Genomic DNA, 14933 nt, shown 5'->3' on the forward strand with positions numbered 1-14933 from the left:
ATGGCTATAACCAAAAAATAGCTGGGCGTTGTGGCGGGCGCCTGTAGTCCCAGCTACTTGGGAGGAGAAGGCAGGAGAATTGCTTGAGCCCAGGAGTTGGAGGTTGCTGTGAGCTGTGATGCCACAGCACTCTACACACAGCTTGAGGCTCTGTCTCAAAAAAAAAATGATAATAATAATAATACTAAAGGATCGGCGCCTGTGGCTTAAGCAGCTAAGGCGCCAGCCACATACACCTGAACTGGTGGATTCGAATCCAGCCCGGGCCCACCAAACAACAATGGCTGCAATCAAAAAATAGCCAGGTGTTGTGGCGGGCGCGGGTAGGCCCAGTTACTTGGGAGGCAGAGGCAGGAGAATTGCTTGAGCCCAGGAGTTGGAGGTTACTGTAAGCTGTGATGCCACGGCACTCTACCCAGGGTGACAGCCTTCAGCTCTGTCTCAAAATAATAATAATAATAATAAAACATTATCTGCCATTTTCTATCTCATTCACTCACGAGTATACAGTGCAACTTTCCAAGGGCTTCTATCAAGCCAGACATTGAAGAGATTTGACAAAAAAAGTAATAAAACAATACCATTCTTCTCATTAAATTTTTTTTGTTTGGGAAAACAGTTATTTTTCATTAAAAATACGTACAACCGGAACAGTGGTTCATGCCTGTAATCCTAGCACCCTGAGATACCAAGGGAGGGGGAACTGCTTGATTTCAGGAGTTGGAGACCAGCCTGGGCAAGAGAAAGACCCTGACTCTAAACACAGTGGCAGGCACTTATCGTCCCAGCTACTTGGGAGGCTGAGGCAAAAAGATCACTTGAGCCCAACAGTTTGAGGTTGCTGTGAGGTGTGACACCACAGCACTCTACCGAGGGTGACAAACTGAGACTGTCTCAAAAAAAAAAAAAAAAAATGTTATATTCACCTTTAACATGGTTATTTTTTTTGTTTGTTTTTTTTGTTGTTGTCGTTTTCAGACAGAGTCTCACTATGTTGCCCTCGGTACAGTGCTATGGCGTCACAGCTCACAGCAACCTCAAACACTTGGGCTTAAGCAATTCTCTTGCCTCAGCCTCCCAAGCAGCTGGGACTACAGGCGCCCACCACATCACCTGGCTATTTTTTGTTGCAGGTGTCACTGTTGTTTAGCTGGCCTGGGCCAGGTTCAAACCCGCCACCCTTGTTACATGTGGCCAGCACAGTAACCACTGTGCTACAGGCGCTGAGGCAACATGGTTATTGTTTTTATCATTTTTTTTTTTAAGACAAGGTCTCACTATGTTACCCAAATGGAATGCAATGGGCATTTACAGGCATACTACAGCCTCATATTCCAGAACTCAAGTGATCCTCCTGCCTTAGCCTCCCAGGTAAACGTAACTACGGTGTGTGCCATCACGCCCAGATGTTATTTCTAAATTAACTAAATAAATATTTCAAAATACTTGGTTTTAATTTTTTTATTTTTTTTTTATTTTTATTTTTTTTTTTTTTTGTAGAGACAGAGTCTCACTGTACCGCCCTCGGGTAGAGTGCTGTGGCGTCACACGGCTCACAGCAACCTCTAACTCTTGGGCTTACGCGATTCTCTTGCCTCAGCCTCCCGAGCAGCTGGGACTACAGGCGCCCGCCACAACGCCCAGCTATTTTTTTGTTGCAGTTTGGCCGGGGCTGGGTTTGAACCCGCCACCCTCGGCATATGGGGCCGGCGCCCTACTCACTGAGCCACAGGTGCCGCCCTTAATTTTTTTATTTTTTGCAGTTTTTGGCCAGAGCTGGGTTTGAACCCACCACCTCCAGCATATGGGGCCGTCGCCCTACCCCTTTGAGCCACGGGCGCTGCCCTGGTTTTAATTTCTAATGTGGTAAATACCAATAGCAAAAAGTAGTCACATAAACGAAAGCTCATTGGAATTCTCAGTGATTTATAAAAATGTAAGGAGGTCCCTGAAACTACAAAGTTTGAAAACTGCTAATCTAATGACATCATTCCAAAAGTGTTTCTTCATCTTTTGGTTAATTGTTAAAATATCCTGATCCTTAGCCTGTATAGATATATAACCCTCACCTGCTGTCCATTACGGATAAAAGTTCCGAACCAAGTCCGGACTTTCGCATTTGTTCCAAGAAGCAAACCACTAACAAAACAAACCAAGTCACTCACTCCATCTTCACAAGCTTCATTTTTAGTATGATCCAATGTCAAAGCCACACCAAGGCCTGGCAAGTGGCACTCCTCCACCTAACACAGCAAGGAAAATAAATTGAATTCAGAATCTTATGGAAATGGGCCAGAAAGCTCCAAAATCTAAAGTATCTAATGTTTAGAAGCAGAAATCTGACAAAATATAAGAATCAAAAGGAAAATAATACATCCAGTATATACTTAAAATTCCAAATCTCACCAAGATGCTAAAACCACCTTGGAATAGTTCTTAGTCCTAATATAAAGGCCTCTGTCTTATAAAAACAATATGATCTCTTACCACCATGCCTCGGACCTTGAGGGCCTGAGAAGGATTCATTTTACACAAGAAGCGTAAGGCATCTGTCCTGCGCCTTCCTCCAAGACTTTCTTCATCTTGTCGTTCTCCATTTTTAATCAGGCCCCTACAAACTAAGATGATATAAACCATTTTGTTCAGCCTTGAGAACTAATAATTTATGCAGGACAGACACTATAGAAGAAAAAATCAGGGAACCTAAAAACACTGCAAAACAAATAGTAACCTGTGCAACAATATCACAAACATACCTGTAATTATAGTCTCAGAGAGATAAAGGCGTAAAAGACAAAAATAAATTTGAAGAAATTTCCCCAAATTTAATGAAAACTATAAACCCAGATGCTCAATTAACCCCAAGCAGACAAATACAAGAAAAAAGAAAATACCAAGAGACATCATAATCAAATTTCTGAAAACTATTGATAAAGAGAAAATCTTAACAGTAGCCAGAAGAAATTAAAAAAAAAAAAAAAATAGCCGGGGGCAGGGGGTGGTGGTGAAGCATTACAGAGGAACAGAGATAAAAATCACTGTAGACAATAGAATTTAAACAGCTAAAAGAAAATGTCACCCTAAAACTTTATGCCCAGTGAAAATATGTTTCGAAAATGAGGGTTTTTCCAGATCAAAAGAGCTAGGAAAATTTGTTGCCAGCAAAAACTAAAGGTGAGGCTGGGCGCCCGCAGCTCAGTGCTTAGGGCACCAACCACATGCTGCAGGGCTGGTGGGTTCAAAGCCGACCGGGCCTGCCAAACAACAACAACAACAACAAAATAGCTGAGCACTGTGGTGGGCACTGGTAGACCCAGCTACTAGGGAGGCTGAGGCAAAAGAATTGCTTGAGCCCAAGAGTTTGAGGTTGCTGTGAGCTATGACGTCACAGCACTCTACCAAGGGTGACAAAGTGAGACTCTGTCTCAATAAAAAAATAAATAAAAATATAAAATAAAGGTGAGCTGGCCACAGTAGCATGTACTGTAATGCCAGCTACTCAAGAGGCTAAAAGAGGACGATCACTTGGGGCAGGAAGATCACTTGAGCCGGAGAGTTTGAGACCAGCCTGGGCAACATGAAACCTAATTTCAAAAAGAAAAGAAACGAAGTTCTTCAAGCTAAGGAGTAACCAGATGGAAATACAGAGCTAAATAAAGGGGAAAAAAGCACCAAAAATGGCAAATACATAGATAAAGAAAGACTTTCTTCCCCCTCTCCTTTTAAAGTTTACAATCTAAATGTTTAGAGCAAAGGTAATAACAATGTACTGTAAGGTTTATAACACATGTAGGAGTAAAATCTATTATGACAACAGCAGCACAAAGGACAAGAGGAAAAAGGGAACAAATAGAAAACAATAATAAAGTGACAGACTTAAACCTAACACCACAATAATTGCATTAAATGGTCTGTGTATGTAGTCTAAACACTCCAACTAAATGACAGAGACTGTCACTAGATTACCAAAAAACAAGACCCAAATATTCCTGCCCACAAGAAATCCACCTTCAATAAACTGTTAGACTAAAAATGAAAAGATGAAGAAATACATATACCATGCAAACACTAACTGAACACATAAGAATGATGACATGGCTGTACTTCTCAGATAAAGGAGACAGACTTCAAAAGAAGGAATATTACTAGATAAAGAAGTGTATTTCATAGTGGGAAAAAAAGCTGAATTCATCAAAAAGATTTAACAATCCTAAATATATTGGGCAGCGCCTGTGGCTCAAGGAGTAGGGCGCCGGTCCCATATGCCAGAGGTGGCGGGTTCAAACCCAGCCCCAGCCAAAAACCACAAAAAATAAATAAATAAATAAAACTAAATATATATGACCCCAGTAACAGAACTTCAAATTACATGAAGCAAAAACTGAAAGAAAAGGAAAACAGACAAATCCACAATTACATTAGGAGACATCAATGCTCCTCTCTCTCAGTAACTGACAGGACAAATTGGCAGAAAATTAGCTGGGACACAGTTTACAAAGAACCATTTACAAAGATAATTAATAAATCTCTTAGAAAAGTAAGGGAAATTGTATTATCACTATCTCCATTTAACAGATGAGAAATTGGGCAGCGCTCGGAGCTCAATGAGTAGGGCGCCAGCCCCATATACCGAGGGTGGTGGGTTCAAACCCAGCCCCAGCCAAACTGCAACAAAAAATAGCCGGGCGTTGCAGTGGGCGCCTGCAGTCCCAGCTACTCAGGAGGCTGAGGCAAGAGAATGGCCTAAGCCCAAGAGCTTAGAGGTTGCCATGAGCTGTGATGTCATAGCATAGCACTCTACCAAGAGCGACAAAATGAGACTCTGTCTCCAAAAAAAAAAAAACAGATAAGAAGTATCTTTTTTTTTTTTTGGAGACAGAGTCTCACTATGTCATCCTCCACATCACAGCTCACAGCAACCTCTTAACTCTTGGGCTTAAGCGATTCTCTTGCCTCAGCCTCCCAAGTAGCTGGGACTACAGGCACCCACCACAACACCCAGCTATTTTTTTGTTGTAGTTGTCACTGCTGTGTGCCAGGCACTGGCTGGGTTCAAACCTGCCAGCCCAGTGTATATGGCTGGCACCCGAGCCACTGCGCTACAGGCACCAAGCCAGAAGTTAAGTATCTTGATGGAGGTCACACAATGAGTGACCAAGTCAGGAATTACGACCCTAGATCCAGTGCTTTGGTATACCCCCCAGCTCCCAATTCACAATTTACCTCGCTTGACAAATGCTATTTCTATTTATATCACCCATACCCAAACAATAATCTTCAATCACTACAAGTATACAATAAAGATGAAAATTTTTAGTTGCTTTTTCTCAATTCCTACCCTACACTTTTCTGCAGACTAACAGCAATATGGTTAAACAATGGTCTCACAGTTGGTATTTCTGGTTATATATATCTAATATTTCTCTCTGGCTATTTCATGGACGTATTTCTTCCCCTTTGCTCCCTGAGCATAAAGATGGCGTCTTAGTTTCTTGGCACTTTTTATTGTCATATTACAGCACTACTGACTAATAGCAAAAAAAATTATTTTTGCTACACACTCACTATAATTAGACTGCAATGTCAACCAATTTTTAAATCTCTAAACTCAATATTTCTACAATAAATCTGTACTAATAAGCTTTCAAAAGACAGAATCTCAAATAAAATCCCATAAATGTTTCTTCTTAGTTCAAAAAATTAGATTCTATACCTGCTCAAGCAAACCTCTTCCAATATCCTATTTTTCTTAATTATATTTACCTTCATTAAAACTATCAGGAACATTGGCCACCAAGAGACACAAGAACCAGGCACCATTTCTAATATGCAGCAAGGCTTCAGCGACATCGACTATAGGAAGTAAGGAAGGGAGCTCTACAAGAAAACAAAGCATTACTATTAAAAACTGATATTTCATTGCATTAAACATCTTTTGGCACTCCACATGTGTCATCAAAAAGCAATTAAATAAAAGTACTTTCTTTTCATACTCGAGCTACCCAGTAAGACAGCAACTAGCCACATGTGCCTATTAAACAAAATTCAAAGTAGTTCAGTTCTTCAGTCACACTAGCCACATTACAAGTAATTCATAGCCACGTGCAGCTAGTGGCTACTATACTGGACTGCACAACATAGACCCCTGTTATTGGAAGATCTAAACAGTTTCATGAAAATCTTTGTATTATAATTTTATGTCCTCTTTCATTTCTATCATACATACCTATTATAAAGAATCTGAAAAACGTAAAAATGTACAAAGAAGAAAATTAAAATCAGATCTAATCCCGTCACTCCAAGTCAATAACATAAAATATTTTAATTCCCATAGGTATTGTTTTTACCTTAACTTTTAACAAAACTGGGATTATACTCTAATTACCACTTTGTCCTTTGCTTTTTTCATTTAACACAGTTTAAACATTTTCCAAAATCATTAAAAATCACTAGAATCATTAAATCAAATATACATGTATATCATTTTAATATCTGTACAATATACCATACTATGGAAATAAATAATTTACTTAATCATTATTCTACTAGTATCTATTTTTCACTTAAACTTTTAAGGTACATACCCATTAGATGACCTGTAAAAATAACAGAGCATCCCATCTTAGTAGTTACACATTAATATCACTTAACAAGAAACTATGTATGAAATGAACTGGCCTGGCCTGGCAGCTCACACCTCTTCTAGCAATCTGGGAGGCCAAGGCAGGAAGATCACTTGAGCTCAGGAGTTCCACACCAGCCTGAGCAAGAATGAGGCTACTAAAAATTGAAAACTTGTCTGGGCATTATGGTGGGTGCCTGTCATCCCAGGTCCCTCAACCCCTCCTAAGTAGGTTGAGGCAGGAAGATTGCTTAAATTCAGCTAGGCTGATGCTTCAGCACCCTGGCCTGGACAACACAGCGAGACTCTGTCTCAAAAGAAAAAAAAAAAAAGCAAAAGAAGAAAATGTATCTTAACACTTAGTACAGTACCTGCTTGTAAAATACAAAGTACATCTGCAGCTTCCTCCAAATAGACTGGACTCTCAAAGAGCTCAGAAGACTTTAAAAAAAATTCTCCATTGGACTCAGACACCTTAAAAAAAAAAAAAGAAAGAAAAAAGACATGAACTCTGTTAATCTCAGGTAATGAGTTAAAGCTTATTTGTATAATTATTTGTTAAGCTCGCAGATCATGTTTCTCAGAATGTCACTAATACACTACAGCAGAATATGCAGTATTTTTTTCCTGCTTTTTTTATTTTTATTTTTTTAGAGACAGAGTCTCTAATTATATAGGTAGCATTCTTAGTTTCACTCTTTTGCCTAGGCTAGAGTGCCAAGGAGTCAGAAAAACTCATGGCAACCTCAAACTCCTGGGCACAAGTGATCCTTCTGCCTCAGCCTCTGGAGTAGCTAGGATTATAGGTGTCTGCTACACACCCAGCTAATTTTTTTATTTTTAGTACAGACCAAGTCTCACTCTTGCTCAGGTTGGTCTGGAACATCTGAGCTCAAAGGATCCTCCCACTTTGGCCTACCAAAGTGTTAAGATTAGAGGCGTGGCCAGGCGCAGTGGCTCACACCTAAAATCCTAGCACTCTAGAAGGCTGAGGCGGGTGAACTACCTGAGGTCAAGAGTTCGATACCAGCCTTAGCCAGAGCAAGACCTCCTCTCTAAAAATAGCCAGGTGGTGGGTGCCTGTAGTCCCAGATACTTGGAAGGCTGAGGCAAGAGAATCAGTTGAGCCCAAGAGTTAGAGGTTGCTGTGAGCAGTGACGCCAGGCACTCTACTGAGGGCGACAAAGACTCTGTCTCAAGAAAAAAAAAAACAAAAAGAGGGCGGCGCCTGTGGCTCAGTCGGTAAGGCACCAGCCCCATATACCGAGGGTGGCGGGTTCAAGCCCAGCCCCGGCCAAACTGCAACCAAAAAATAGCCGGGCGTTGTGGCGGGCGCCTGTAGTCCCAGCTACTCGGGAGGCTGAGGCAAGAGAATCGCTTAAGCCCAGGAGTTGGAGGTTGCTGTGAGCTGTGTGAGGCCACGGCACTCTACCCGAGGGCGGTACAGTGAGACTCTGTCTCTACAAAAAAAAAAAAAAAGATTACAGGCGTGAGCCACTGCACCCAGCCCAGAATATGCAGTATTTGGTCTATTCCAACCAAGTTAACAATAAATAGCAGTCACATTATTATTCAGACATGGCAATATCAGTCTCAAGAATTGATTTCTAGCTAAATATTTAGAGACATCTAGAATTAAAAGATAGGCTCAGCGCCCGTAGCAACAACTGCAACAAAAAATAGCCGGGCATTGTGGCGGGCACCTGTAGTCCCAGCTAGTTGGGAGACCGCTTAAGCCCAAGAGTTGGAGGTTGCTGTGAGCTGTGATGCCATAGCACTCTACCGAGGGTGACATAATAAAACTGTTTCAAAAAATAAGAATAATAATAATAATAGAAATAAAGGATAAAGCAAACCAAGGAAATAAACTAAGAATGCTACCTATATAAGCTGTGGCTTAAAAAAGCTCAAAACTACAAACGTAAGGCAACATTAACAAATACATATTCATGTTCAGTTATGAATGAACTCTTTTCTTACTTTTTTTTTTTGAGACAGGAGTCTCAAACTGTTACCCTGGGTAGAGTGCTGTGACGTCATAGCTCACAGCAACCTCCAACTGGGGCTCAAGCGATCCTCTTGCCTCAGTTTTTCTATTTTTAGTAGAGATGGGCTCTCACTTTTGCTCAGGCTGGTCTCAAACTCCTGAGCTCAAGCAATCAACCTGCCTCGGCCTCCCAGAATGCTAGGATTACAGGCGTGAGCCACTGCACCCGGCCCCTGCTAATTTTGAAAATTTTCTACAGTAGTTTCATCACCATATTTACCACGTAATAAAAAATGCTTGGTAGGGCATTATGTCTCACACCTATTATGCTTGTACTTTAGGAGGCAAAGGCAGGAGGATTGCTTGGGCTCAGGAGTACAAAACCAACCTCAGCAAGAGTGAGTGAGACCCCGTTTCTACTAAAAACAGAAAAAGTGGCTGGGCATTGTGGCTGGCACCGTGGTCCCAGCTACTTGAGAGACAAAAGGATCTCTTGGACCCAGAAGTCTGAGGTTGCTGTGAATTAGCCTGATGCCATGTCTCTCAGGGCAACAAAGAATATAAAATATAAAGTATGCTAAACTGAAAAATCATAAACCTCCCAGAACAGAAAGGTCACTTACTTTATTACAGCCATCAGGGTAACTTATTTTACTAGAAGTACTAAGAAAAAAAATGTAGGGGCTCAGCTCCTGGAGCGCAGCAGTTAGGGTGCCAGCCACATACACCAGGGATGGCGGGTTCAAACTCAGCCCAGGCCTGCCAAACAACAACAACTACAACAACAAAAAAAAATAGCCAGGCGTTGTGGGGAGCACCTGTAGCCCCAGCTGCTGAGGCAAGAGAATTGCTTAAGCCCAAGAGTTGGAGGTTGCTGTGAGCTGAGACACCATGGCACTCTACCAAGGGCAACATAGTGAGACTCTGTTTCAAAAAAAAAGAAAATGATGTAGGAAAATCTTTTGTTTAAATTTAAAAGTACAACAGAAAAAAGAAGAAAATTATTATTTGTGATAGAAATTTTATAGAGATTTTTAATATAGTATAAAAACTACCTGAAACCACCTAAAACGCTACTACCAGTATTTTCTTTGGAAATGGAATTTAGTCTTTTTTGTCCATAACTAATAACTAGGTAGGGCATAGTAGCTCAAGCCTATAACCTCTATACTTTGGGAGGCCAAGGCAGGAGGATTCTCTGAGGCCAGGAGTTTCGAGACCAGCCTGGGCAACAAAACAATATCCCATCTTTGTAAGATATAATGAGCTGGGCATGGTGGTGTGTGTCTGTAGTTCTAGCTACTCAGAAGGGTGAGTTGGGAAGATCCCTAGAGCCCAGAAGTTCAAGGTTACAGTGAGCTATAATTGTACCACTGTACTCCAGCCTAGGGCAATAGAGCAAAATCCTGCTCAAAACAAATAAAAAAAAAAAAACCTAAACTTGATTTACTATAAATTTACTGACCCTAAAATTCTAACAGTCAATAACTTTTGCCTCTGAAACTCTGGCCCTAATCTCATATAAGTCATCCTTTTTTTTTTTTTTTGAGACACAGTCTCACTATATGATCCTCAGTAAAGTACTGTAGCGTCACAGCTCACAGCAACCTCCAACTCTTGGGCTTAAGCAATTCTCTTGCCTCAGCCTCCCAAGTAGCTAGGACTACAGGCGCCCGCCACAATGCCCAGCTATTTTTCAAGACCAGGTCTTGCTCTGGCTCAGGCTGGTCTAGAAGAGAAAGAAATCCTTTTAGACAGGCTTTTTTAATATCCTTTCAGCCTTTGAAAAGAAAACATTTATCAAATTAGAAATATATGGGCGGCGTCTGTGGCTCAGTGGGTAGGATGCCAGTCACATATACCAAGGGTGGCAGGTTCAAACCTGGCCCTGGCCAAACTGTAACAAAAAAATAGCCGTTACAGTAACAAAAAATAGCTGTAACAAAAAATACTCAGGAGGCTGAAGCAGGAGAATTGCCTAAGCCCAGGTAGTTGGAGGTTGCTGTGGGCTGTGACGCCACAGCACTCTACTGAGGGCAATAAAGTGAGACTGTTTCTAAAAAAAAAAAATATATATATATATATATATATATAAAATAGAAGAGGATGCAACCAGCCTGACTTCTTGCCTCTGTCTACTTTTCTATATGCAGACATCAGACCATGCATACTGAAGCTGTAGTTAAAAGAAATGCACCTTGTTCATAATTGCCAGCAGTTCACTAAGCACAAGACGCAATCGGCGAGGTGAATCACTGTGTTCAAACTCTAATGTCAGTCCGTGCTGAAGCTGTGATACTAGGATGCTCTCTCCACTGCCTCCTCCAAGTTTATGCCTAATGAAGTAAAACATGTAAAAACAGCAATTACAAGGAAACTGGTATGGAAATAACTGCATAAAAATTATCTTTTACTGAAATAATCTACAAAAGAAATGTATACATTCTACATGTTCTCTATTATTTCTGGAATACTATTTCAGTTTCCTATTTCAGCAATTTGTAACCTATGTATCCACTTCCATTAATAACAATGGCTTACTATTAGATTTCTAATGGGCAGTGAAGCACATTAACATCTGCCCAGAATCTCTGGGAATCGATGTGAGATTAAAAAGCTTCCCAACTGATTCCAATAAATCCCTCTAATCTAGGGGAAGTTACCCTACCCACCTTCCATTGAGAGTAACTGGCCTGATTAGCTTAGCCCAAGTTTAACAGTACATGGCCAGACTTCTCTAGACACGTTATAATACGGAATTCAAAAGATCCGAGAACTTTAACCATAAATAGAAAAGATTTAAGTAGTATCTTTTCTGGGGCAGTTCTGAAAGCTTGGGAAAACATCTGATTCCCTATTCTTTGACAAATCCAAGTAAATTCTAATCCACACAGTATATAACACGACATTACCTAAGCTGCTGTTCTTTGTTGGCATCCTGCTCTAAAGCATGAAAGTCCACAGACAACAATGCAACAATGGAGTTGACAGCTTCCACTCCAGAGAGAAGGCGAAGGATCAGTTTTTTATCCTGAGCCCAGCTTTGGCTCTGGTCAGCAGGAGCACAAAGTGCCATCCGCACCAAGCATGGTAGGAGAAGTCTCAATTCTGGATCACTTAAAGACGCCAGGCGAACAACATCCACTTTCTGCATTGCCTCGAAAGCAAAAGGGCTGACAAACTGAAGGCTTGTACACTCAGTCATCATCCCTATTGATCCTAATGGTAAAAATACAAATCAAAGTTAGGGTATATGGGCGGCACCTGTGGCTCAGTGGGTAGGGCACTGGCCCCATAATCCGAGGGTAGCGGGTTTGAACACAGCCCCAGCCAAAACTGCAACAAAAAATAGCCGGGCATGGGCGGCGCCTGTGGCTCAGCGGGTAGGGCGCCGGTCCCATATGCCGGAGGTGGCGGGTTCAAACCCAGCCCCGGCCAAATAAATAAATAAATAATTTAAAAAAAAAAAATAGCCAGGCATTGTGACAGGCACCGGTAGTTCCAGCTACTCAGGAGAGGAAGGCAAGAGAATCGTCTAAGCCCAGGAGTTGGAGATTCCTGTGAGCTGGGACGCCACAGCACTCTACCAAGGGCAATAAAGTGAGACTAAAAAAAAAAAAAAAAAAGAGGAGGGGGCACCTGTGGCTCAGTGAGTAGAGCGCCAGCCCCATATACCAGGGGGTGGCAGGTTCGAACCCAGCCCCAGCCAAACTGCAACAAAAAGTAGCCCGGCATTGTGGCAGGTGCCTATAGTCCCAGCTACTCAGGAGGCTAAGGCAAGAGAATCGCCTAAGGCCAGGAACTGGAAGTTGCTGTGAGCTGTGACACCACAGTACTCTACCAAGGGTCACAGAGTGAGACTCCGTCTCTTAAAAAAAAAACAAAGAAGAAAGAAAGTTACGGTACAGGCTTGGTGCCTGTTGCTCAGTGGTTAGGGCGCTAGCCATCCGCACCACAGCTAGTGGGTTCAAATCTGGCCCAGGCCTACTAAAAGACAATGACAACAACAATAACAACAAACGGGTGGCGCCTGTGGCTCAGTTGGTTAAGCGGAGGCCCCATGTACCAAGGGTGGCCAGTTCAAACCAGGCCCCAGCTGAACTGCAACCAAAAAAAAATAGCCAGGCGTTGTGGCAGGCGCCTGTAGTCCCAGCTACTCCGGAGGCTGAGGCAAGAGAATCGCTTAAGCCCAGGAGTTGGAGGTTGCTGTGAGCTGTGTGATGCCATGGCACTCTACTGAGGGCCATAAAGTGAGACTCTATCTCAAAAAAAATAAAAAAATAATAACAACAAACAAATAGCCAGGCATTGTGGCAGGCGCCTCTAGTCCCAGCTACTTGGGAGGCTGAGGCAAGAGAATCGCTTAAGCCCAAGAGTTTGAGGTTGCTGTGAGCTGAGACGCCACAGCACCCTACAGAGGGCGACACAGTGAAACTCTGTCTCAAAACAATAAAAAAGGAAAGAAAAGAGAGGAAAGAAGGAAGGAAGGAAGGGAAGGAGGGAAAGAAAGGGGTATAACTTCCATATATATGATGATCCCTCTTTCTTTTTTTTTTGAGACAGAGTCTCACTTTGTCACCCTCCTTAGAGTGCTATCATGTCATAGCTCACAGCAACCTCCAACACTTGGGCTCAAGCGATTCTGTTGCCTCAGCCTCCCAAGTAGCTGGGACTACACCTACAGCCACAACCCCCAGCTATTTTTAGAGATGAGGGTCTCTCTTGCTCAGCCTGTGAACCTGTGAGCCCAGGGCAATCCACCCACCTCTCGGCCTCCCAGAGTGCTACGATTGTAGGTGTGCGCCACCTCATCCCTCTTTTTTTAAAAACACCTGAAAAACAGGTTAGCAAATTCCTGGCACAATTAAAGACAAGTCTTCTCTGTGTTGGTTTCCACTGCCTTTTGAACACTGAGAAAGTATGGTAATCTCTTCCAGCCTCAGGAATCTTCTGCTCTAACACTCTTATTTAACAAACAAAGAAGCCCAAAGACACGAAGTACTAGGCTCAAAGTAATATTACTAGTTAGTGGCACAATCCAAGGCTGAATCTTCATCTACTAAATCCCAATCCAAGTCTTTCTCCACTAGCCATTCGCGCACCACAAAATGTGAATAACAGTAAATGAATGGTCACCAGTTAAGAAGGCTCCTCTTCCATATCCCTTTAATCTCACATACCTACCCAACATACGTAAAGAAGCATTGGGCTTCTTCTCTCCCCTCCTCCCCCTCCATGAGTCGGTGGAAATACCAGACAGAAGCAAAGTCAGCTACCACGCTCTGGGGACCACAACACTATCCAATGTCCTCTGTGTTAGTGGGTAAAAAGCAGATGTCTAGGTGCTATGGAAAGAGAGAAAGTAAAGTCCCACTTGGGCACTTCTCTACCTTGAGAAGTAATCAAAGTTACAAAAAGCAAATAAACAAAAAGGCAGTGTACAGGTAGCCAAAACCATCCCCTCTTAAGACCGACTAACAGAACCGTGGGTAAGAGCTGTGGGCAGATATTCTGTTTTCAAGCAGGAGGAGCTGGTCTTTTAACAGAGGGGCGGGCTGATAGAACAGAAGTGCCAAGACCAGTGAGCTCATACGTCTCGCCCTGGGCGTAACAACAACCAACAGGTCCCTCAGGCTGAGAAAGTCCAGGAGTTGCCAACATGGACGCGCTGGGGTCTAAGAGGCGAACGCGTCATACCTTAAGATCCACCCCCTTACGGGACCCCAACCGGACTCCGCGTCCTGGAGGCGGGACGCAGCAGAAATGGAGAGCGCGGCCCGAAGTTGGGCCTAGGCGATAATCCGGATCCCCAAACCCGAGCTGTGCCCTGAGTTGACTCGGGCACCAAGAAGTCAGACGCCGGGACCAACCGGGTTGTCGATACGAGGGGGCAAGACGGGCAGCCCGCACAAAGGTAGAACCGGACTGGAAGGAGGGGAAAGCGGAAGCGACCTTTTCAACCTGCACCCAGCGCCTTCATTCATCCCCAGCGTCTGACTCCCGCCGGCCACCGTACTGGACTGAGCAAGGCTAGCTGCTAAAGGAAACCCACAGACGTCCGCACCGTCGCAGCGGTGCGCGTGCGCGGCCCCGCCCCTTCCTCCCGCGTGTTTGTCCTGCCCAATTTCATCTCTGAAAATTGAGAAAGTTGATTCTAGTCTCTTTTGTAGAGCCTACCAGCTGTGTCCTTTTAGATAAATCACTAAGCCCCTCAGAGCGTCAGTTTCATCATCACAGGATCATCACGGCATTGAAATACCAAAGTGTGTAAAGAAAATGTTAAAGATGTTCCCACTATTCTTGGACAGTAGCGGAAGCTGAAGT

General features: G+C 42.9%; 1 protein-coding gene across 3 annotated transcripts in view; it reads right to left on the reverse strand.

The window, feature by feature from the left end:
• The window catches only part of INTS2 (integrator complex subunit 2), a 69283-nt gene extending 54665 nt beyond the window's left edge, over positions 1-14618 (reverse strand). The window contains exons 1-7 of one of the 3 annotated variants that reach the window (XM_053570022.1): positions 14562-14618; positions 11522-11828; positions 10807-10945; positions 6994-7096; positions 5764-5877; positions 2488-2618; positions 2070-2243 (exon numbers count right to left, since the gene is read on the reverse strand). In XM_053570022.1, the coding sequence (XP_053425997.1) occupies positions 2070-2243; positions 2488-2618; positions 5764-5877; positions 6994-7096; positions 10807-10945; positions 11522-11817 (957 nt within the window). In that variant the 5' untranslated portion in view covers positions 11818-11828; positions 14562-14618. Of the gene's footprint in view, positions 1-2069; positions 2244-2487; positions 2619-5763; positions 5878-6993; positions 7097-10806; positions 10946-11521; positions 11829-13793; positions 13945-14561 lie in introns of those variants that run through there. The other 2 variants (XM_053570023.1, XM_053570021.1) reach the window with 2 other exon arrangements.
• Positions 14619-14933: the final 315 nt, after the last annotated feature.

The sequence above is a fragment of the Nycticebus coucang genome, chromosome 18, assembly GCF_027406575.1.
Source record: "Nycticebus coucang isolate mNycCou1 chromosome 18, mNycCou1.pri, whole genome shotgun sequence".
NCBI classification, from domain to species: Eukaryota; Metazoa; Chordata; class Mammalia; order Primates; family Lorisidae; genus Nycticebus; species Nycticebus coucang.